General features: G+C 42.3%; 1 protein-coding gene across 2 annotated transcripts; it reads left to right on the plus strand.

Annotated features, from left to right (window-relative positions):
- The first annotated feature begins 5,055 nt into the window (after window positions 1-5,055).
- Slc17a3 (solute carrier family 17 member 3) lies at window positions 5,056-22,458 on the plus strand. 2 transcript variants are annotated; one of them, XM_005354957.2, is made up of 12 exons: window positions 5,056-5,153; window positions 10,179-10,387; window positions 11,147-11,380; window positions 11,599-11,686; window positions 17,296-17,382; window positions 19,691-19,809; window positions 19,925-20,086; window positions 20,373-20,502; window positions 20,596-20,743; window positions 21,036-21,126; window positions 22,096-22,232; window positions 22,309-22,458. In XM_005354957.2, exons 1-11 carry the CDS (start codon window positions 5,066-5,068, stop codon window positions 22,228-22,230), a joined length of 1,491 nt encoding a protein of 496 aa, XP_005355014.1. In that variant the 5' UTR covers window positions 5,056-5,065; the 3' UTR covers window positions 22,231-22,232; window positions 22,309-22,458. The 2 variants fall into 2 exon arrangements, with proteins under 2 accessions (XP_005355014.1, XP_013204549.1); XM_013349095.1 differs by having other exon boundaries at window positions 5,066-5,153; window positions 22,096-22,452.
- The last annotated feature ends 2,814 nt before the right edge of the window (window positions 22,459-25,272 follow it).

Here is a 25,272-nt window from a genome sequence, read left to right on the forward strand (position 1 = left end):
AGAGGGAAAGGGAAAGGAAGGAAGGAAGGAAGGAAGGAAGGAAGGAAGGAAGGAAGGAAGGAAGGAAGGAAGAGGGAGGGAGAGAAAGGAGAGAGGGGAGGAAGGAAGAGCGAGTGGAAGAGAGAGGGGGAGAGAATGGTAGGTGGTAGACAAAATGGCTCACAAACAAACATCAGTTCTTCTGTTCCTGAACTGAATAACCTAGAAGAGAGTCAGTGAGTTCTCTGAGGTCAAGTACTCTGCCAGGGTCCTGAGTTTGCAGCAGCAGCCAGCTGTAGTAGCTTTTACTAACCTGACAGCTGCTGGAAGGTTCTAGCACTTTACAAAAACCACTACAGATAAAACGACATTAGCAATCAGTTCTTTGTCTATTGCATTTCCAATGCAAAAAATCACACAGCTCTTACCTTATAGGGAATACAAGACTATGCTAGAGCCATATTTGAGTGACCTGGTCTGGGAACACAGATTTAGGCTGCCCCAAAATTATATGTTTCAACACAGAAGCCATTTCATGAATCTTATAGTTTACAGAACAAAGAAAGTCTTAAGTCAAGACAAATTTAAAATACATTGGCGGGTACACACAAGAGGCAGGTACAGTGAGATGGGGGAAGTTTTTCTGAGGCCTTGGGTGCTCTCCAATAATATTCATAGACTTCATTCGGGTTAGTGGAAGCTAGGAATCTGCTAAGTCATTAGATTCCACAGGTTTTTTTTTAAATTTATTTATTGGCCTTGGAATGCTAGTTATAGCACAAAGGTGGGCAAGGAATGGCTGCTGAAGAGGCTAAACCTATTTCAAGTTAAAATAATCAGCCTCTGAACCCGTCTTTTCCATATCATTGCACTCCTTTTAAAAAAATATATTTATTTATTTATTTATTTTACATCCAGGCCACAATTTCCTCTCCCTCCTCTCCTCCAGGTACCTCCCCCTACCCCTCTCTGTTCCCACCTCCCTTTTGTTCCCATCCCTCCTCTGTTTCTGTTTAGAAAAGGGCAGGTCTCCCATGAGCATCAACCAAGCACCAAGCTGCAGTAAGACTAAGAACTTCCCCATGTCTTAAGACTGTATAAGGTGACCCCATATGAGGGGTAGGATTCCCAAAAGCAGTAGAAGAGTTGGAGACAAGCCCCATTTTCCACTGTTAGGAGTCCCACAGGAGGACTAAGCTACACAAGTATAGGATGTATGCAGAGGGCCTAGGTCAGTCCATGCAGGCTCCCTGGTTGTTGGTTTAGACTTTGTGAGCCCCTGTGAGCCCAGGTTCATTGATTCTGTGTTTCCTTGCGGTATCCTTGACCCCTCTGTCTCCTACCATCCTTTGCCCCCTCTTCTGCAGGATTCCCTGAACTCCACCTAATGTTTGACTGTGGGTCTGTATCTGTTTCCAGCAGTTTCTGGATGATGCCTCTCTGATCTGTAAAATAAAGGAAAACCATGCAACAATCCACAGATCCAGAGAGACTAGGTAACAAGGAGGGCTCACGGGGGGATGCCCAGATCACCCTGGGAAGGGGAACTAGAAGAGATTTGGAGAGTGGACCGAGGGTCGGTGGGAATGGGAACATGAAATCATGTTGAAGGGTGGCTCATAGGGGAAAAGTACTGAAAGACTACTGGAAACGGTGGGGAGGGGGTGGCATTTTGGGCCCAGGTTAAAAACCTGGGTGCAAGAGAATCTCCCAAGAATCTACAAGGATGACCCCAACTAAGACTCTTACCAATAGCCAATATGTGACTTGAATTGGCCACCTCCTGTGACCAGATTGGTGTCTGGCCCAATTATCATTGCAGCTCTAATCAGTCAGTCTTTGTAGACAAGGATTCTTTCCAGGAATTCTCATTGACAGCATGAAGATTTATGCCCTGTCCCCCATATTGTATTGGTCCTTTTCTTAGACAGTTATGCTTCAACAATGTGGCTATCATAGTGTTCTGAATCAAGTTCATTGCTTGGCGATCAAGTTCATTGTTTTAGAGTCCCATCCAGATTAATTAGGGGGTAGAACTATAGCGCAAGCAAGGTTCGGGTTGGGCTTGCGCAAGAATGCTGGGGTTAAGGAAGCCAATGAGATGGTACCAACTTTACACAAGTTAAAATGCCTGAGAGGGGGCAGGAGAGAGGGCTCAGTAGTAGAGCGCTTGCTGTATAAGGATGAAGACCTTAGATTTTCCAGCATCCATGTGAAAAGCTGGCTGCTGTAGCAGGTGTCTGTAATAACCGCATATGAATCCCTGGAGTTCCCTGCCCAGCCAGGCTACCTGCGTCCTTGAACTCCAGGTTCAGTGAAAGTTCTGCTCACACACACACACACACACACACACACACGCACACACACACACACACAATAAGGTCGAACATGACTGAGGAAGACACTCAGCTTTGCCTTTGCATGCATGAGCACACACCCATCCTCGTGTAAATAAGCACAGCCCCATGCACATGCATGAGAACAATGGCCAGAGTGTAGTGCTGAGGGGGAATGCTTCCATAACATATATGGAGGCCTGGGCTTGACCCACAACATCAGCAAACAGAAAATGAACAAAATGGCTTAGGGGGGAAAATGAAATGAAGAGGGGAGACAATTATAACGGGATAGGGGCATCCGAAGAAGGCTGGTGTGACCTGAGGGCAGCGGGAGGAAGGCAACCATGGAGTCCCAAAAACTGGAATCAAGTCTATAGCTGCCTTCACAGAGACTGGCGTCACGAAAGAACACAACGCTAGGTGTAGCTACCACTCAGTGGAGAACACTGCTCATGAAAACAGGGTAGACCCTGCTCTGCCTGAGAAAACAAAACTGTATCACCATTAGGTGCATGGTCTTAATCTTGTCTCTTACTAAAACTGAATGGAGTTTTTGAGTGGAGAAGCAAAACACTTTCTATAGAAATCAAAGGAAAGGCTAATTTTTAAAAAGTTTGAACACATTAATTTATGGGTGCATGTGTGCATTGAGGGGTATGCTTGTGCCACAGCATGAATGTGGGGTTCATGTTACGACTTGGGGGAGGCACTTTTCTCATTATATCCTGTGAGCCCTGGGAATCAAACTCAGGCCACCAGTCTTGGTGGAAAACACCTGTACCCACTGAATTATCTTACCAGCCCACCAAAGGCTGGACTTTAAAATTGCATGGTACATTATGGGATTAGAATGTTCAATGTTGAGAAGCTTAAGGAAGATATATTGATAGCAAATAATGCCATGAAACGAGCCCAGCTTCACTAGAGAAGTGTAACTAAAATCAAGATTAAAAAAAAAAAAAAAACTAGCTGCCTTCTGAACTGCCTTCGATTTCAAAGGCTGACCATGCAGATAAATCCCGTGGCTGCCTCAAACACTGTTGATGATGATGTAAAATAGCACAGTTGTACTGAAGAGCAGTTTGCCATCTTCCTGAGAAGATGGATGTGTACTTGTTAATTATACAGTACTAGGTATTTCTCTAAAAAAAGGCCAAAGTACATGGCCATACAGAGACCTGGACATGGGTGTCCATAGGGGCCCCAATGTAATGCTCAAAATCTAAAAACAATAAGATTGCTCATCAAAGGAAGAGCTCGACTAAACAGATTTTAAAATAACTGTTCAGTGATAATGAAGAGCCAAACCATGAATATAGACTATATGCATAAACTTCAAAATGATTATGCCTAGTGACAGAAAAAGAAAACATGTCCTGCATTGTTCCATTTTCATAGCATTTCTAGGGAATATCAATTACTATTTGCCATTAAAAGTTGGTCAGCAATAGCAGGAGAGGGAGAGTAAGACAATAGAAGTTTTGGGACAATATATCAATAGGTCAGTTTGTTAGTGGTATTAGTGGCATGAATGAGATGCCTTTCTTGAACTAATCCTTAAGTAAAATTGAGCACTGAACACAGCACACACCTTGCAGTTCTACATAGTGTACTGCATAGCAATTTCCTATGGCATAGAGACTCTAATATTATACCACAGCAATGAGTTTTTCCATGTGAAAAAGATGAGGTCTGTTTGTTCTTCAATAAACTCTACAGACATAGGATCAACTCATGGACAGAATCAAAACAGAATTTGAATTGTATCACCTGCTAGGCAGACTTATGCAGACTTTGTTGTTAATAGCAGACAGAGAAATAGACATTCCGATTTGCTCCTATGTCACTTTGGCAAAGCAGGTAATCTGTGAACCTGTATTTGCACCGAGGAGCGCCTAGCTCCCAAGCCAGAGTTCTTCAGGCATTCTACAGTGAGTCTGCTAAATCCTGTGATTAAATCCAGTTCTAAGCTTAGTTGCAGGATGCCTATTGTGTTGAACTGAGAGATGCTGATCAGTTCTATCCCATTCCATGCACCAGTTAGATGGAACGGGCCCAGTTTCGACTGTTTGGTACCCACTCTTCAAATGTACCAAAGGCATCTCTTTTTAACTCACGCCTATGGATTATGTATTGTCCTGGAAACTGTTAGGTCGCGGATCCTCAAGCGCTCTCTCTCTCTCTCTCTCTCTCTCTCTCTCTCTCTCTCTCTCTCTCTCTCTCTCTCAGAAACCAGCTCACACACCCCTGTGGCTCTCTGGGGCAGAGTTGCTGAGAAAATTTGCTGTGATGTGGTGTTCAGTCTCCCTCTCATTTATAGCTGCAAACCCCAGCCCCCTCACTTCTCACTCCTCCACCCCCCACACTCTATCCCTAAACTAATAACCTTGAATTATACTAATTCTTATCAGTGCCTTCTTGACTTCTGGTATGTAAGCCAGGACAAACTAAATCATGTGGCGTGGAACTTGCTCACCAACCTGAAAACCTATAAAAATCAGAAACCCTCTTTATTGTCTAGAGTCGAAGCCCCTTTGCAAGTCCCACTCAACACTGCTATGCATGATGATCAATCTGTTTTAATGTTTCTCATATTAGGATCTCATTGTTGTGGCCCATGAAGTTCTCTTTCTTCATGAAGTTTACCTAAGAGGTAATATCATGCCAATTATTTTCTATGAATCTGCTTTCTTTTCTTTTTTTTTTCCCCCTGTCAAAAACTAGCCACCCAGAAAGAAAAAGCCACAATGTCCACAGTGGAATTGAAACCTATTAGTAAGCAGAGTGAGGACACCCTAGACATGCAGGTGGACAAGAAGACCTCTTCCCAGAAAGGTAAGCTGTGCATAGCTGGGCACTACACAAAGCAGGCATGTACACCTGCCGACTGAGTGTCTGGTGTGTTCTCTTCTGTAATGTAGCCCCACAAAACAGTGACTTCACTACTTTTAAGTTTTTGATTCGCTTTGAAACACAGTGACGTTAAGTCACATCTCACAGTTAAGTGAAAGAAGAAAACACACTCTTCTAAGACCAGTTTTTCCCAGTTACTTTCTCATCTTTACCCATATGAGTTTACTCTTCACAACTGTTAACAAAGCTGTCGGCACACAGCTTCACACCCCATTCCTTTAATAACTGCATGGAATACTGCAAACACAATCACATAGCTTGATTAAAGTAACAAATGACATAAATATCCAAAATCAAGAAATGTAACATTTTTGTAAGCTTACTTCACCCAATATCATTTTTACTGTATTTGTTCTATATGTTCTATATCTATACACTCCATACTGTACTTTAATTTGATAATGGCTTTCAGTATTGCTTTGTAATATTAACAAAATCTTCTTTTCTTCAATTTATTTTTAATTCTCTAAAGTTATCACATCATGTAGTGGGTCTCATTAAAGCATTTTTATCCACGTGTTCTTTTCCTTCTCTCTAGCCTGCCTTGCTCCCTGCCCACCCCTGGCTCTTTCCCTTCCTTCCCCAGATGGAAGACCGATGACGTGAAGGCAGAAAGGTCAACTGTCTGGAGGAAGGAAGGGAACAGAATGTTACACAAGGCATGCTTGACATATCCTAACAAGTCCAACTTCCACACTTATTTACCTGAAAAGCCCTCCTGTGGCTGATGTTTAAGCTGTTCCTTTTGATTTTGATCCTTTGTTATTATCTACATATGAAATGCATATGCTACTTGGCTATTATATGTATTTGGACTATTCCTGAGAACTATTAAGCTATATGTCTTATGGTAAAATAACATAGCCCTTAGATAATCACATTTGGATTATTTCCTTAGGTTTTGAACTGAAAATGGTAATTTTGAGACAAAATTTATGAATATTTTGCTTTCAGTGAAATAGAGACTTTGGTTTTCTTGTCTCGATACAGATGAAAATATGTGGAGGATTGCGAGCAAAAGAGGAAGTGATTTGTCTTGTGCCATAATGGCAACCCTCAAAGGGCTCCACCAAATAAAGACTGGCAGAGGGGAGCCATTGTGGTTGGAGACTAAGGCAAAAATTCAGACTTAAGCCACAACCATGTAGAATAGCCCCAAACAAAAAGAGAGAGGTGGGATGAGCAGCTAGATTCTTGGGTATCTTAGGTGAAAAGACAACAGTATGATCCATGTAGACTGGATAAGGTGGCTTAGAAAAATACATTAAAGAAAACTATAGATGGGGTATAATGTTAGTTTTTGTTTTTTTTTTTTTTTTTTTTTTTTTTTTTTTTTTTTTTTTTTTTTTTTTTTTTTTTTTGGTTTTTTGAGACAGGGTTTCTCTGTGGCGGGGTATAATGTTAATGGCAGGGGGCTTACCTAGCATATGCAAGTTCCTGAGTTTGAACCAGCATCACCTTCCTCCATCAAAGTGATATTAAGTAAAGTAAGAAAACTGCAGAGTGTTTTGGAAAATGGAATTACTATCAAACTGAAAAAGCCTTTGGAAAATTTTGGGAGTTGTCAGAGCTCAAGGGTTTATTTTTCACTTGTTAATCAGCTTAAATTTGATTTGCTCATCAACTGACTTTTAGTAAACAAAAAGTAGAAAAAAGGTGCTAGACACGGTAGTGAATGCCTGGTACCCAAGCACTGCAAAGGTAGAGGCAGGAAGACCATGAGCTTGAGACTAGCCTGGGCTATCCAACAAGATCCTATCCCAATAAACAAAACCAAACAAGACAAAGAAAAATGCCTAAATGTATCTTCAGTGTCAAGAACTGTAGTATTGCCATACTGATCTCCAGTTTTCTTTTCTTTTATGTAAATGTGAAATAACTCCAACATTATTTTTCTCTATAACAGGGTAATTTAGACTTCTGTAGTAGGAACCCCCTCGTTTGTTCCTGGCTGCTCAGCCCCAAAATAACCACTTAGAAACTGTATTAATTAAATCACTGCTTGGCCCATTAGTTCTAGCTTCTTATTGGCTATCTCTTACATCTTAATTTAACCCATTTCCATTAATATGTGTATCACCACGTGGCTATGACTTACCGGTAAGGTTTCCACATGTCTGTTCTCCGTGGCGGCTACACGGCATCCCCTGACTCCACCTTCTTTCTCCCAGAATTTAGTTTAGTTTTTCCCCACCTAGCTCTACTCTACCTTATCACAGGTCAAGGCAGATTCTTTATTCATTAACCAATAAAAGCAACACACATACAGAAGGACTTCCAACATCAGAGGTCCTTCATTTCATGCCCTTTCCCCAATCATTCTTCGGGTATAATGGTATCATTCTGTAGATTTTTCTGCTGTTTTATATTGTTCTCAGTAAAGTTGTGATGCTTTAAAATGCAAATGTTAGTTAATGCTTGCCACTCTCGCCCCTTGTTCTAAATTTATATCTGCTACTATGATAAAAATACTCTGATTAAAAGCAACTTAGAGGAGGGAAGTTTTTTGTTTGTTTGTTGTTGTTGTTTTAGCGTATCGGTTACAGTCTATCATTGAGAGACATCAAGGCAGGAACTCAAAGACAGGTCTGCTTGGTGTTCTACCCAATACTATCTCTAGTGAAGGAACTTACTCAGTCAAGAAGTGTAGTAGGAACCATGGAAGAATGTTGCTTGGTGACTCACTCTCTGGCTCATACTTAACTAGCTTTCCTACACAGACTGGGACCACCAGCCCAGAGAATGGTGCCACCCATAGTGGGCTGGATCCTCCTACATCCAAAATATGCCCAGAGACTAGTCTCAATCAAGACTTTCTTCTCAGGTGCCTCTAGGCTGTATCAAGTTGACAGTTAAAGCTAACTAAAGAATAGCTTCGGAAGAAATTCTCTTGAAGTCAAATAATACATTCAAGTAACCTGTATTGATGCCACCCATTGATCCCTGCAGGCTTACCACCTTAAAGACAATAGCCTGTAACAACATGCATTTACCATCTCACCAGCATATGCCAGGAGCTGTAGGGCAGCACCTTAGGCAGCTTAGCTTAACTTCTCTGGGCCTCATCCTGTCTCACGCTTTCACAAACTGCTCCAGGGGCTCCCACTCCACTCAAAATAAAAGCCACAGTCCCTCCGACAGTCCACACGACCTTTAGAACTTGGTTCTACTCTGGCTGTCTCCTCTGTCATACGCACCTGGTGCTGGGTCTTTGAACACTCACTGCCGGCTCTCTCCTTCCACGCCAGGGCATTTCCACTAAGTGGAGTGTGCCTTCCCCTCAGATGCCTGCACGATCAACTCTCGGGAATGTCCCTGGGACTCTGCCTCTTCCTGTTTTATTTTCTGCACACCCTCTAAGACAGACTTACTGTCTTGCCTTACTGTGTGTTGTTGTCCTCTCTGGAATGTAAGGCTCACTAGCTGTGTGCTGTTACACACGGAGGGAGAGCAATAGATGTGTGTTCCATAAGAACTGAAGATACTAACTAGACTGGAGAGCACGGCTTAGGAGAGTGGTCTGTCAAGTTCCCCCAAGTGAACCAACTGATTTGCTCAGCCGCAGGATGAGCTGGATAGACTTAGGCTTCCCCAAGAGACAGATACTTGTCTGCTAAAGTGCCCATGGAGGACCCTGGGAGCTCTTTGACACCCTGAGAAGATGCTGAGCTCTGCATGCTCACTTGACGCCACAGTCTCCTGGGAAAGAAAGAAGCAGCGAGTGTTGCAGAGTGCCCTTCGCTGAAGTCCGTCAGTAAAGGATACCTGCGGCCAGGAGAACACAGCTTCCACAGTCATGTGATTTTCTATCATGTCAGTCTGCCTAATGTGCTCTGCCAGGACCCCTCAGCAGAGCCATGCTGCCGGCCTTTCCCAGCAGCCGTGGAAAGTTGCCTGAAGAGCTCGGGAAGTAATCGGTTATCTAGCCAACAATCCTCAGAGGTCCATTTCTGAACAATTCTCGCAGGTCACTCACGGGTGCGTGACACCTGTGTTTTCAGCACTTTGGACAATGCACCAGGCTCTGGGAATCTGGGGGGTGGCGGTGGGAATTTTCCTGGAGACACACTCAGGGATTGTTTCAACAGTTCTGTTTCCAGTGCAGCTTCACAGCAGGTTTTTAGCATTTGAGGGTGTCAACTTCTCAAATGATGAAACCTCTCTAGGACTTAAGTCTTAAACTTGGTTCATGTTCTTAAATCTCACATTTTAAATGAAAAGTTATCCTCAACTTATTCAAACTTTAAATTTTATTTGTACACATTATATATAGGTGTATATGTATATTACATATATTATATGTATATATGCATAGCTGTATATTACGTATACATATATGCACACATATCACATATGTGTATATTATATTACACGCATATGTAGATTACATATTATATGTTATGTGTATATTACATACATTATGTCTGCGATATGTAACATAACTATATCATATCACTAGTTGTGCATACTATGCACATACATGTAATTTACATGTAGCTTATGCATTATGTTGTTATATATTTAACTTTTAATATAAGTTTTAAATTTACATACTGTGAATCATTTCATCAGCCCTAAAATTCAGTGACGTAGGAATGGGAGAGACAGTATTACAGGAAGGACAGAAAGCCCCAAATGAAGCCAGGCTCTGTTCATTTGTAGTATAAAATGTGCCTTGACTTAGTTCACTTACCAGCTGCTTTTGACTCTCCTTTTCCTTATTCCAGCCAAAACAGAAAGGTCATTTAAGTCACCAGATGGCCAGTAGTGACTTTAGTTGGCCTCAAATAGCAGGCAATGATGACCAAACTCCTAGTCCTCCTGCCTCCACCTCCCAAGTGCTGGGATTACAGGCTTCTACCACCAAGCCGAGCTTTCTATTATATCTTGTGAAAAATTAACGTTGCCTCAATAAAGCAAGCCATGATATTATGTCCTGTTTCCCAGTCCCGAGTTTGTGCGCCATCCGCTACGGAATAGCCCTGCTTGCACATTTCGCCAACTTCACATTGATAGCGCAGAACTCCATCATCAGCATCACTATGGTCGCCATGGTCAACAACACAGACCAATCCCACGTCAATAACTCCACCGAAGAGCTTCCCGGCGACTTGAATGGTGACCAACATGAAGCCTCAACGCATCTTTCTGCAAAGGTAGGCAATGCAGAATTTAAGTTTGTGCTCCCACTTGTGTGTGAGTGTGTTGCACACATTTGTGTGCATGTCTGTGAATGCCAGAGGCCAGATTTTGGTTTCATACTTCAGGAGCCATGCATCTTGTTTCATGAGACAGGATCTCTCCCTGGGACCTGAGACTTGTATGCTAGGGTCTGCTAACTGCCCGGAGGGTCCCAGGGATTTTCATGTTTTTCCCTCTTCAGTGATGAGATTACAAGTCACAATGCTGGCCTCTTTATGGGTTCTGGAGATCAGAATGAACCTGTCATGCTTGCACAGCAAGCACTTCACCAACTGAGCCCTCTCTCCAGCCCCTAAGCTCAAATTTTTTGCTATTCATGTTTATCTTTATTATTCTAAAGTTTGTGTTCAAAACCCTGTTTTATAGTTCTTGGAAGAGAAGCCAGGGCCTTACACATTCTTGACCAATTGCTCTACAACTGAGCTACTTTCCAGCTCTTTCTTTTCTTTCTTATAATCATTCTGTTTTCAGAAAGGGTCTCATTAAGTTGCTCATGCAGGCCTTGAACTCACTTTGTAGTCCAGGTCAGCCTTGAACTTGTGTCCTTCTTGCTTTAACCTCTTGATTAGTTGGTATTACATATAGATCTATGCAACCAGGTCTAGCTGTGTTCAAAAATTTTGATTGAGAAAATTCAGATCTAATGAGGCTTCTTAGACTTGGTAAATACCTTCCAGTGTGTGGCTCATAACAACATTTTGTGTCTCCCAAAGGCCCCGGTGTATAATTGGAGTCCTCAAACTCAAGGAATCATCTTCAGCTCTGTCCAGTATGGCATGATGCTCATGCAGGGTCCTGGTGGATTCTTGGCCGGGAAGATAGGAACAAAGAAAGTGGTCGGAATTGCTCTGCTCGGGTCTTCGCTGCTCACTCTCTGCATTCCACCGGCTGCCAATCTTGGACTAGGTTTGCTCCTGGCAGCACGAGCAGTCCAGGGCTTTACCCAGGTACCAAGTATTTCCTTTTATTCGCTTTTTTTAAAAAATGTAGACCAGGCTAGCCTTGAACTCAGAGAGATCTACCACCTGTCTCTGCTGCTTGAGTGTTGGGATTACATATGTGTATCACCATACCTAACCCAGGTACTAAGTACTTTTTAGACTCTGAGTTGGGTGTAAATTTCTACACGGCATCATATCAACAGCTGTAACCATCTTTATTTCAGGGTGCTGGCTATGGGGGTCAGTTTGCACTCTGGCAGAGATGGGCTCCTCCACAGGAACGCAGTCGGTTATGCAGCATTGCTCTGTCAGGTAAGGAAGTACAGTCCAGACAGGTGCCTGGCCACCCAACGCTTCCCACTGGGCTCCTAAACAATTTTTTTCTGTTGACCAGTTCTTTATCTTTTCCTTGATGTTAATGAAATGTTTATACAAATTAAGAAAGCCAACACTTTATTTGGGTTGTGTGTTCATTTGTGACATGACGTTTTTGTCTGTGTTGTGATTTGTGGCATAACTCTGTTTATGGTATGATTTCTGACATTTAAAAATGTTTTTTTATGTCTCTAAATCAATCACTTTTATTTTGTGGGATTTAATTTCAACACACTGACTGGTTGTAAAAGCAATTATCCATGTTTTTATGAATTTGTCCAGTTTAGTTTTTACATAACAATTCCTGACAATAGTGTAAAGCTTATATTTGTTTGTGTTCAGTGGGACATGGTTTCAACTTAGTGATTTTTTTGGGATTGCTCTATATTGTTCTGAGAATATCTTTTAAAAAGTTTTCATTGCATTCACTTCTTTGTTATGCGTGCACATCACAGCACATGTTGGAAGTCAAAGAACAGCTACCAAGAACCAGTCTTCCCCTTTTAGCATGTGCGTTCTTGGAATCAAACTCCTGTCGTCAAGCTTGGCGGCAAGCACCTTTACTCACGAAACCATCTTCCCAGTTCCTGAGAACTCTTTTCTGATAATGGCCTGTCAGTGAAGTGTGCCCATCATGGGCATTCTGGAGGCAGAAACCTACCAAACTTACAGTAGAGAAAGTGGCAAATACATGGTACAAATTAACAATGGCCACTGTCAAGACTAGCACTGGGTAAGGAAAGCGTAGTGATGCAGGTAGCATATGTGTTCAAAGGTGGTCAAGAGCTCTTCAAGTCCAAAACCACCACACACTTTAGAAGGGGCCTGCTGTTAATAGACCCCCTCAGAATCCCAGGATGGTGAGAAGCGGCGTGAGTCACAGGAGTTTACATTAGTTGACAGAAAGGGAGCATCCGGTTTAAACTAAGGAAATTCACCTCAGTTACTCAGCTGTGAGGTGACCCCAGAACACAAGAAAAACCAGGGAATAAGAAGCTGGAGAACATGAGTATTGCAGCTGTGGGACTGGCCCAGACTATAGGGCATGAAATGCATGCATGAGAAAGGGATGGGATGGTTACTGCATGTAATCCCAACGCGTAGAAGGCTGAGATAGGAGGAGTGCCACAAAGGCCAGTCTGGGCTATGCAGTGAGCGGCAAGCCCTTAACTCAATAAAACAAACTTGAAACAAAAAAAATTTTTTTCAAAGTTATAATAAAGACAGTTACTAGACATCCAAGAGTCTAGTAACTCAATTTCTTTTCACTTGCTGCTCTATCTGGCCTGGAGAACCAAAATAAATCAACTGACAATATATAGGGGAATCTCAGCAGCCCACACACTGCAAGCTCCAGAGAGGCTTCCTTGACTTTGGTGTTGAGGAACTGTTTGAGGAACTCCAGAAAAAAATTCTTTTCTGTCTTCAGGAAACATAGGGACCCTTCTGGCTTCCTGAGTGACACAGAGAGAGCAGATGGAAAATTCCACCGAAACAGGGTTGGTTGAGCCCACTTTCCTGCCTCAGTAAGACTGTGATGTTACTAACAGTGATGCCTGGGTTAAAAGACAGGATCGCTCTAACCTGAACCCTAGAGAAAAATACTCTCCCCAGAAAAGCACCTGCCTAGGGCCCAAAGAGCCTGGCTGCTGCCAGCCTCCAGTGCAGAACACACTGCATGTTCCTTGTAGGTGTGCCAAATCTTTGACATTGTCACCCTGCATTGCCATCTACGGAGCTCACACTTAAGAACGAAATTGAGAGATGAAAACATCATGCAGTATCATTGCAAACTAAAGGGGCGAGCTGAGTTTTAAGAATGTGACACTGGTGTGTTGACCACCCTCTAGTGAAGGCCACATGTCCACTAGTGTACAGCCAGTACAAACTGGACTTGGACGTTTAAAAATAACAATTAGGTGAGTTGGGAAAGAACTCGGGAGGGGTAGAGATGATCAAAATAGATCACACGCTATTCTCAAAGAGCTAATAAAAATGAGTAAAAATAATCACAGAATATTTCATAATGTTTAGGTCCGTTTAAGATTTTTATGGTGGTCTGTATTTCTAGCTATCCTGGGGTATTTAGGTGGTGTGTGAGTCATAGGTTGGACAGTTTTCAAGTCCTACGAAATATACATAGAGGTAGGGAATTTTGCAGCCACTTACAGGGCTTTGAAACAATTCAGGTCAAACAGGACTCATAGCTCATTCTTAAGGCTAGTAAGTGCTGGGAAGAAGAAAACGTCTTATTAACTTGGCCCAGAGCTCAGGAAATAGACAGCCTCTCAAACCAAACCGGAGGCCGTCATTGCACAAACTCTGAGTTAAAACAGAGGGTGAAAGAGTGAGGAGGACAAGAAGAAGAGGGGGGAGAGAAAGAGAGAGAGAGAGAGGGAGGGAGGGAGGGAGCGAGGGAGGGAGGAAGGAAGAGAGAGGTGAACAGCACAGCTATCTTGTGAGAGATAGGAGGCAAATATGCACAAGGACCATGTGTGCTCAACTGCCTAAATCTTCTTCCTCTGTTCTTCTACTTCATCAGCCTTTGCCCCAAGGGTGTGGTAATGGAAAATAGGGTTAAAGTTCAAGCAAGACTGTCCCCAGAGGAAAGGCATCTTGGGCCAAAGTCACTTACTTGTATGGAAGAAACACAAGGAGGAATAGAGGAGGTCAGCTAAAGATCCTGATAACTGCCGTTTTGTTTCTTGAGTAACTGGAGCAGAATGGAGGACTGGCCCAGGCCTTTGCAGTGATTTGCTGATACATGGTCCTTTAAAGGGGGCCCAGAGGGACCAAGGTAAAATACTTATCAATGCCCATGCTAAAGAAACTCCTGAGAAATCAGTCTTAAGATACAAAATGAGGAAGAGATGCTATGAGATATTTCAGTACCTGTCAACACGTACTGACGTTCAAATCCAGGCACGCCTATCTCTGCTAACACTGATCACGTCCTTGTAGTGAAATTTTTCAAAATTCTCCCTTTCAGATTGCTTTAAAACATAGTACGCTCCCATTCTTGACGCTCTGCCTGTCGCTATGCAGCAGAACACAGAACGTGGGCTTTATTTCCAACACGGATCCCATGCTATTGGTATTGCATGTAGTCGGGGAAGAGTCAAGAGCAGAGAAGAAAGCGACGGGGAAGAAGTGAGAGGCTGCACACTTAAGAGCCCAGGCTTGAAGCAGATTGGGAGGGGAGGAAGTCAAGAGCACAAGAAAGGACATGACCTTGGCATGACCTTGGCTGGAAAGAGGAGTCTGCCCCTCACTGTAATCGAGGCAAAGGCAGACATTTAGGGGAAAGATATGGATTGGGTGAACCTGGTGGTAGAATGGGTACCCTCTTCCAGCTTTCTATACATGCACCCTGGAGCTTGGTATTGTCTTTCAAATGCCCCCTTTCCTGTTATTAAAAGGAAAAGCCCCAACCCTGGGGAAGTTTATTTAACTGCAGTTGGCCATTCTTGATTACAGGTAAGTTTGATTGTTAATATTTAAATAAAATAACACAGACAATATGCTTCAATGAACATGAATAAAGGGAAAAGAATGTGTAAACAATTATTTCTACATTGTGGTGTAGGTTAAAAAGCAGTCTAGGCAAAAGAGTAAATTTGGAAGGCCCTAGATCTGACTCCACAGCTGTCTGTAACTGCTGACTGTGAAACACAACCATGTCAACAAGGTTAAAGATGGCAGAACGTCTGCCCACGTGCACGGGGATTATTCACAATGCACAGAGAGTCTGTAGCTTGAGACAAAGGGAAGCAAATGGGAGAAACAGAAAAAAGACAGTCAACAATTTCAGTTGTTTTTTTTTCCCCTCTTACTGTTTGGAGGTCCACCACCCTGCTCCCAAATAATCACATGGAGACTTAGTCTTACTTAGGAATTCCCGGTCTTAATTTGACTTGTTTCCACCCTGTTTTCTTAACTTAAATTACCCCATCTACCTTTTGCCTCTGGACTTTAACCTTTCTTTATTCTATATACCCTTCTTTACTTCTTACTCCTTGGCTGGCTGTGTGACTGAATGGCTGGTCCGTGGTGTCCTCTTCTCCTCCTCCCCTTCCCACTCCTTTCTTCTCTCTCTTCTATTTATTCTCTGCCTGCCAGCCCCTGCCTATCCCTCTCCTGCCTAGCTATTGGCCATTCAGCTCTTTATTAGCCCAATCAGGTGTTTTAGACAGGCAAAGTAACACTGTTTTACAGAGTTGAACAAATGCATTGTGAAAGAATGCAACACATCTCTGCATCATTAAATAAATATTTCACAACATAAACAAATGTAATGCATTTTAAACTGATATTCTACAGCAAACAATAAAGTTGATAAACAGGAAAAAACTGTACCTCACAACAAAGAACAAAGTTTAAAGTGAGGGCTCTTTTGTTATTTATACTAGAAGACAGGTGCTTAAAATTTTTTTCAAGATATTAGATGTTATAAAGGAGATGAGAAAGAAAAATGTTGGGGGATTTAAGCTGCTACAGCTTTCAACAAAGTTCTCTTACAGTATTTACCACAATTTGAAATATACATAGCCTTTCATCTAGCAAGTCCACCTCTGATATGCTATTATACAAATTATGTTCATATTCAGAAATGAGTAATAATTCCTGTTTAGAATTAGAATCTTCAGTGCAATGGAGATCTTTGTAAGAACTATTGTTCAATGAAAATGACTGTTGGGGCCGGGGAGATGGCTCCATGGTTAAGAGCATGTACTGTTCTTGCCCAGGACCCAAATCCATTCCCAGTACTCGAACCTATAATTGCAGCTCTAGGGGATCTGATATTCTCTTCTGGCCTCCACGAGCATTTCAGTCATGTGCGTGCATACTGCACACACATACATAATGTAATTAAAAAATAAAAAAAATTAAAGATGACTGACACCCTTGGGCCATTATCATCTTACTTATTTTAAAATAACTTCATACACATAGACTTTGACAAGAATACTAAACATAAAAAGTGAGATTGCTTAGAAATATTTGAAAAGCTGTGAAATGGGATTATGTCTGACATATATTAGAGTTCTTTGAAGTTATAGAAATTGAAACACTATCATTAGCATATTTGTGCAGAAATCAGCTTTCCATGAATGTGTTTACAAAAAGAATGAATGTATGTATCTCTATAAACAGCATATAAGTGCACAGAAAAGAAGATGAGTGACTGTTTCTTGTACAATAAATTGGCATGATGTTTGTCTTCAGAAGGATGAGGGGGTAGAATTGGAGGGTGTACAACAACCTTGACTATTCAGGTGCTTTATTCAATAATAAATGTAAATCATTGAAAATTAAGACAGCATGGAAGTAAGTATGACCGTCTTTTGTAATGTCATTTGGGGATTTTGAGGGGAAAACAAAAGACTTTCAGAAAGTATATAAATTAAATGATTAATCTGAAGGTTTTACATTTGCACATGGTTTTCTGTGGTTTGGTGGCATGTCTCCATGTTCCATCTGTCAGCCCTTGATATCTGTCTGGTAGAAGGCAGGGGTCCCACTACCCTGTTCCTTTCTTTCTACAGGAATGGTATTAGGAATCTTTGTTGTCCTCCTTGTGGGTGGCGTCATTATCCAAGCCCTTGGATGGCCCTTTGTCTTCTATATCTTTGGTAAGTTGCTGGCTTCTGAGCTATTCAGTAATATTCTTCTAAAGTTGTGCACCTGTGTGTACTTTACTGAAGGAAGAGAGTCCAAATATAAAAATGTCAGGGAAGCCAAGTATCATAATACAAGGAAATAGCCTTTGCTAGTTAAATTGTGGAAATCCTCTGGCTTCATATAAAGTACTATTCTCCTGCCCTAAGGCTCAGTGGACACAGATGCACTGTGCCTTGCAGGCAGGAGGGGAAGGCCTGCAGAACAGTGCTTTTTAAGAGATAAGAAGGCAATCCAGGGAGGTAAGTGTACCTATGAGGCTTGTCTTTGGTTAAACACAGCAAGGGGGCAGCATCCTGGGCAACTCTCAAGTTTCCCAATGAAAAGAAAATATCAAACACTGAGAATAATTCATGGTAATTTCACTCTTGGCCCCAAGACATCCATTTAACTAGAAACCAAGAAAGTGCTGCTTCACCTACCATTGCCACTGGAGGGGGCTTTGCATTTTATTTTCAAACTTCGTATCAGCTTGTTTGGTTCACACACCTGTTCCCCTTCCAGTCGGCGAGTATCCAAGGACAGAGATGGGTTACTGTCAGTTCTTGAAACTTTGTAGGGCCCAAGAAACATGAAAACTACTCAAGAGGTAATTGGGTAGATATATTAATACCAGACAATAAGGAGTATTACCAGTTCACCAAGAAGACACAACAATCGGAAATGCGCATGCACCCAACAGCAAAGCCCCCAAATGTGCCATGCAAGAACTGATGGAACAAGGTTTGGGTGTAGGCCAGTTGATAAAGTTCTGGGAGCCGTGGGTTCAGTTTCTAGGAAAACTGGGTGTGGTGGCACATGGCTCTAATCCCAGTTCTCAGAAAGCAGAGACAGGATGATCAGAAGTTCAAGGAAAAGCTTGAGACCAGTCTGGGCAACTCAAAACAGTGTTCTGTGAAGCAGGAGTAGGGTAAGGAAACAAAAACCTTCAAGAAATATTAACCAGATAGCCTAGGCAAATTGGTGAGCTCCAAAGTCAGTTAGAGATTCCTGTGTCAAAGAAATCAAGGAAGACAATTCCCTCACCCCCATCCACAAACACCAGACCTACATATAAAATCTGGAAAAATTATTCAGAAGAAAATACTTTGTTCTTTAATTAACCAAAGAATTCCTAAATATGACACTATAGGTATGAGTCACTAAAAGTAGATGAAATCGATGAATTGGATATCCACAGAGTTAAAAAAAAAAATCCTTTCCAAAAGAGATTGCTAAAATAATAAAAAGACGAATTGGCTCAAGGGGAAAATATCTACAAAACAATTATTTGTTTTTGTTTTCCTAAAATTTGTAAACAATTTTCAAAACTCAGTGAGAATACAAAACCCTCCATTGAAACCTAAGCAGAAACATTTCACCAAATACACACAAAGAGAGCACAGACCTGTGGCCAGGGGCTTAACTAAGCCCTTTAATCATGGCGGCATGAAAAGCAAAAGTACAATGGGATACCTCCATGTGCTTATTAAAATGGCTAAAACTGAAAATATTGACACTAAGTATTATGCTCTCCCTAAGGTCTTCCCATATACGAGAGACTAAGAAATGTAAAGAAATGTATTAGACAGCTTGTTTGAGACCTGGGGAGGGCTCAGAATGAGCTTTGGCAATGGCCTCTCCTAGAAAATGTCCCAACATGAGAACAAGCCATTCAAAACACCTAAAGGAGGCTAAGGCAGCCCAGAACAAAGAATATAATTGGGAAAGCACACATTTCCAATTATTGTCACACTGTTCACAGTATCCCAAGCATGGAACCAGCCTAGATGGCCAGCAACAGAGAACAGATAAAGGAAATGTACAAAGTCACAGTGGAATTTGATTCAGCCAGAAAGAAGAATGAAATTACGTCATTTTCTGGAAAATGGAGGGAACTGGAAATCATAGTAAGAGAAATAAGTTAGATACAGAGAACAAGCCACATATTTTCTCTCATTTGTGGGAACTAAAATTCTTTGTAAATTACATCTGTCTATCTATCTTTACATGTATGCATACATACATAATACATACATGGGTCACACATACATATATCTACATAAAATCAGACAGGCAGCAGAGAAAGGAGATTAGTAACTGGTAGGAGGGGAGAGGGAGGAGAAACTCGGGAGAGGATGTGAAGAAGCTGACATGCTCAAAATGCATGGTACATTTAAAAGTAATTATTAAAAACCAACATTATGTGCAATGACTATTACAAAAATTAAAAAAGAAAAAAGGCAAAATGAGCTCTTTGACGAACTCTCCCCTTGCTCACAGGAGGTTTTGGCTGTGGCTGCTCCCTTCTCTGGTTCATCCTGGTTTATGATGACCCTGCCTCTCACCCGTGGATAAGCAGTTCAGAGAAAGAATACATCTTATCCTCCCTTCACCAACAGGTACTCATCAAACCTCCAACCTCTGCAAAAACCTGGCATCCACATCTAGGTTCTGAAGGGGGGCAGAGACTTTGAACCTTATATTGATCTTACTACTCAGACCCTTTGCTTTCAGATCAGTTCAGAAGAGCAATCGCTTCCCATCAAAGCCATGCTCAAATCGCTGCCACTCTGGACCATGTGTCTTGGCACTACAACCCACCAGTGGCTTGTTAACACCTATATAGTATACATCCCAACCTACATCAGTTATGTGTTCAAAATTAACATCAGAGACGTGAGTAGATTTCATTCCTTTCCTTCCTTGTGTTTGCATGATTGCTCTGCTACTCAGGTGTCATAAATCATTCAATCTGCAGGGCGTTACCCTCATGACCCCAAATAATCTGATCTTTCAAACCAATGACAGCAATCTTGCTAGGGGCATGACGTAAGAGGTGGGCAGGATTCCCAAGAAAGGGTGCTTTCCAAGAGTCAGGATGACCTGAGGGAATTAGCAACAAGTTTTTGTCACTGCCTTAATTATGGTCATTCACCTCAGAATTATGGTCTTTTCACCTCAGAATGGGTTCCTGTCTTCTCTTCCCTTTTTCATTGGCTGGGTCGTTGGCATCCTGGGAGGCCTGCTGGCTGACTTTCTTCTGAGCAAGAATTTTAGGCTCGTAACTGTAAGGAAAATCCTTACAGTTTTAGGTAAGAACAGGGTATGAGGGTTGAATGACTTCTAAGTATTCAACAACCAAAGACTGCATCTCACTCTTGGATTCTCTCTTCCGCACTCCCTAGGAAATCTTCCCTCAGCAGCCCTCATTGTGTCTCTGCCCTACATCCAGTTCAGCTATGTCACAACAATTGCATTTCTGACACTTTCCTGTGGGCTAGCCCCTCTGTGTCAGTCCGGAATCTATATCAATGCTTTAGACCTTGCCCCAAGGTAGGACTCTTACATCTGCTCTTAGTTTCACATTTTCTGGTTGAAGGGAGGGTGATCTATAGTGTTCTGGGGTCTCAAAGAATAGAAAACAATAAATCATAAGCATGGACCATAGATGGGCCTGTGGTGTGTTGGGTGGAAAGGTGTGGACTTATCATATTGCCTCACATTGAATATACAACGCCCAAGTCCTTTTAGATGTAATTACACTGTGGATTCATACATAAAGCAGGGCTGAAAGATAATGTCAACTATGTCTGGATTTAGCTTGGGACATTCCTGTCACCCACAGGTATGCCAGCCTTCTCATGGGAACATCAAGAGGATTGGCACATTCATCCGCTGTGCTGGTACCCCTTATTGGTGGCTTTTTCCTCGATCAGGTAATTTTCATGCCAATACAGACTTTTACAATACCACGTGCATTTGTAAAAGTGATAATAGTTAAAGCGTATAGTCAAAGGTTGGAAAATAGTGTTGAATTTTGGGTGACCGTGAAGTGTAGAGCAGAATGAACCAGAGTTGAGGTCATTCTGGAGTCAGAGAACTAACCACAGCTCCATTCATAATCCCCATTTGAAATGGGAAACAATCCTATATGATTTCCATGCTGATCTGCCAAGTCATTGAGGCTGAATTTTCATTGTGTAAATAATCACACGCAGGGAAGGAGAGGAGAGGAAGCATGTTAAGTGCATGCCACATGCTGATATTATGACAAGTACTTTTTGTTCAGACAATGTTTCCTGGCTATCCTGGAACTCACTCTGTAGACCATGTTAGCCTCGAACTCACAGAGATCCTGCTGCCTCTGCTTCCTGAGTGTTGGGATTAAAGGCATGTGCCACTACCACCTGACCATGTATGACAAGCATTTTATACAACACAATCTTGTTTAGCTTTTCATTCTAACACAAGTATGAAAATTAACAACATCACCCTCATCTCCTGATGCTTTAACTGAAAATCCGATACACTGAGTCTTTCTGATCTGAGGAAAGAACTCTGACGCCTAGAATATCTTTACCACATCATAACATTTGATGGAAGAATATTTGAACGGGTTTTAGCATAGCATATGTAGGCAAGGTTGGGCAACAGAAAATATGTATGACACATTGATAATAATGACAAATATAACTCTGTAGGTCAACCATGAGGGTCTCCAAATCTCTCTTACGTAGAACATTTTGAGTATATTTTGGATTTCTTTTATCTAACGATCAAGAGACTTGTAGGAAATGAATCTCGGCATGGAAAGCCCCTGGAAACTGTCATCTGAACTAGTGATTCAGTTTCATCAAAAAAGAGAGGAAAAAGAGTCATACGTATTTTGGGTTTTGTATTCCCAGGACCCTGACCTCGGGTGGAGGAATTTCTTTTTCTTATTGTTTGCTGTTAGCCAGTGTGGCTTAATCATCTACCTCGTGTTTGGAAAAGCAGAAATCCAAGAATGGGCTAAGGAGAGGATGATGACCCGTTTGTGACGGTAACAGACGATGATCTCAGTAGAGCTATAGTCATAGGACTCCAAGATAGTCATTTCCGGTCATTTCCTTCCTCAGCTGCTCCACTTCCAGTAAAGACATCATGACACCTGCTGTTTCCTGTGTGAGAAGACTTTGGTCAAAAATGACATCAAGGTTCCCCGCCCCCTTTCATTCAGACTACTTGTGAAGAAATCTAAGATGAATAAAAGATCAAGTAAAATGACAGCAAAAGACTACGTTGCCATCTTTTAATTGAGAATGTGGGCACTGACATGGTAGTTTCACTGTCTTTAAAGAAAAGAACAAAAGTTTTTGAACTCTTAGTCTAGAGGGGCAATCTTAGTAGAACAATTATTTATTTTCTATTTGTCAGATTTGATATTAATTTCTTTCTGTGCATGTGGTTCTGGAAGTAGAGCAAGCACTCTACCACTGGTATATACTCCTAGCGTGGAGTTTCTATTTGCTGGGTTGGCTATTGCCATGTTTGTCACCTGTGTTCCATTTATTTTCACTGTGCTCAGGCTACTAGAGGGTGAGTTGCATGGCCTGTGCCCACACTCCCTTGCCCACCAGCTTCAGCCAGAGTTTTGACAGAGAAAGGAAAATATAGTTTGCGGATCCCCAGGCCTAGCAGGCAACCCTCTTTATGTGTTCTAGTAACTTCTTCCCTCTGTCCATTTGGTCTTGTTTGTTTGTTTGTGTGCTTATTTTGGTCTTTGTGCCAGATCTGATTCTCTCTATAACCCTTTGTGGTGTTCTTGCCCTGTCTCAGATCCTGCTAATTATCTCTTTTCACACTGTGCTGAGACTGCTCTGTGTGGCTGGTGTCTTTCTTCTCTGGGATCTGCCTAATTAAGTGGCTAAATTACTTGTAGGGATGGAAAGTAAAACTGGCTCAGTGTTTCTGTAAAGTAATGGTTTGTAGTTATTAGTGGGTCAGACCCAGGTCAGCATTGGGGGCTGTTCCCCATGCTGATCTCTGTTGCTTAAGGTGGAGATTACTATCCTCAACTCCTTTCCTACAGAGGCAGTATAACAAATTCTGAGTTCATCAGGACAAGGCTAGAAAGGCCAAGCATGAACAAACTCAGCAAAGACCATGATCTTGATATAAGTTCCACTATGTCTGTTAGGGCACTAGAGTAAGTTAAATACAGTTTTCCTTCTCATGTGCCTGGCAAACACTGTCTTGGGTACAGTAGTAAAAAGACACACATGGGACACAGATAAAGGTTTAAAATTTTCATGCTGAAAGATACAGGGAAGTTTTCTTCCATTAATTCCTGGGCTAGATGTTGAATGAGAAGGTCTGTGGTCCAATTTCCCAAACCAGAGTCCAATTTCTACAGAAGCGTAAAGGCGGCGAACAGGATGCATGCTGAAGGGAATCTCCTGCCTGCATATTCAGTGAGGAAAGTATAAAGCACAAAACTAGAGGAATGTGTATGTTCCTGAAGTATGCCTTACCCGTGTATCATGGGAGAGAGTCTGAGGGTGTCTTACAAGCAGTAAGCAGGGCTCCTAGCAATCGTTACATGGACAGATCTTGCTAGGCAGAACATTCTCCTAAAATTAGGCGACTAGCCAAATAATCATCTGGACACTGTCTTTCCGGCATTTCTGGGGACTAGAATAAGGCAGGGCAAGCTGAAAGGATGAGGAGAGGGATGGAAGTGTTTGTGTGGGTGGATTTGAGGAACCTACCGTCTAGTTGGGTGGATGCTAGAGAACACAGGAGGAGCTGAGAGTCCTGGGGCTCTAGCCTCCCTGAGAGAAGCCAGAAGATGAGCTCTGTACAGAGGAGAGCTAACAGGCTGTCTGGGGAGGCTGAGCGAACAGTGGTGCTAAGATTATTGAGTAGCCAGCCGTGTGTGACAGTTTTCTGCCTTGACAAGCTGCCACCAGCCAAACTTAAACAAGAGCAACTATTATCTCGGTTCAGAAATTAAAGTGTTGACAAGGTTAGTGGTTCTCTATAAGGACTGTGAAAGAGGACCTGCTAATTGCTTTTATTTTAATTTCTTTGCAGTTTCAGGAATCCTTTGGCTTACTTATTCCCTTTCCGTGTTACAGGAGTTTAGGATAAAAGTCCTGTTTTTTTTTCAGGAGTTCCAAAGGACTAGACACCATCATTTCAGAGAAATTCCTGAGTGGTGGTAAATGACAAAGAAAAGAGATTAACTTGGCACGGCCACATTGGGAAGCTGTGTCATTAAGTCTGTCTTCAAGGTGCAAGGTTCTATTGGTCATTGTCTCAGTTCTGGCCCTTGTTGTGAGTTCTGGAGAAGTTGTCATTGCTGTCACCACTGGAGGGGAGTACCCGAGTCCCATGGAATGATGACACCTATTCCAGGGTGCAGCTTCGGCCCCCGAGTAACTGATATCAACCTCATTTGCGAGCAGGGGATCTGTCCTGCAAAGTATGATCTGGGTCTTTGGTCATAAAGATGTTTATTATCAGTGCTACAACCCTGGAGCTCAACACAGCTGTAGAAGAGAAGGATTATCGGTAGCTAGCTTACTACTGCCAAGCTAAAACACCGTGTCCAGAAGCAACTTGGGAAGAGAAGAATTCATCTCCTCTTACCACTCAAGTGACACTCGGTCACCAAGAGAGGTCCGTGTAGAAACTCAAGGCAGAAACTGAAGCAGAAGTCAGGGAATCCTGCTTACTGGCTTGCTGTCCATGGGTTTGCTCATGTGGCTTTCTTACACAAGTGAGGACCATCTGCCCAAGGGTGGTACCACATCCCCCTTAGTGGTCCGGGTCCTCCAACATCAATCATTGCTCAAGAAAATACCATTCAAGACTTCTCTACCGGCCGATCTGATGGAAGCATTTTTTTTTTTTATTTGAGGTTCCTCTTCCTGGATACTGCTAGCTTGCATCGTGTTGACAAAATAAACCAGCGCGTGCAATGACTACGGAGGCAAAAAGAGAGGCAAAGCCTGTCGGTCATGCAGTGACTGGCCTCCTCCTTTGCTCCCAGACTTCACATCAGGTTCCCTCTGTGTGTCTGTCTTTCTGTGTTTCCT

Source organism: Microtus ochrogaster, chromosome 16 (genome assembly GCF_000317375.1).
Source record: "Microtus ochrogaster isolate Prairie Vole_2 chromosome 16, MicOch1.0, whole genome shotgun sequence".
Lineage (NCBI taxonomy): Eukaryota > Metazoa > Chordata > Mammalia > Rodentia > Cricetidae > Microtus > Microtus ochrogaster.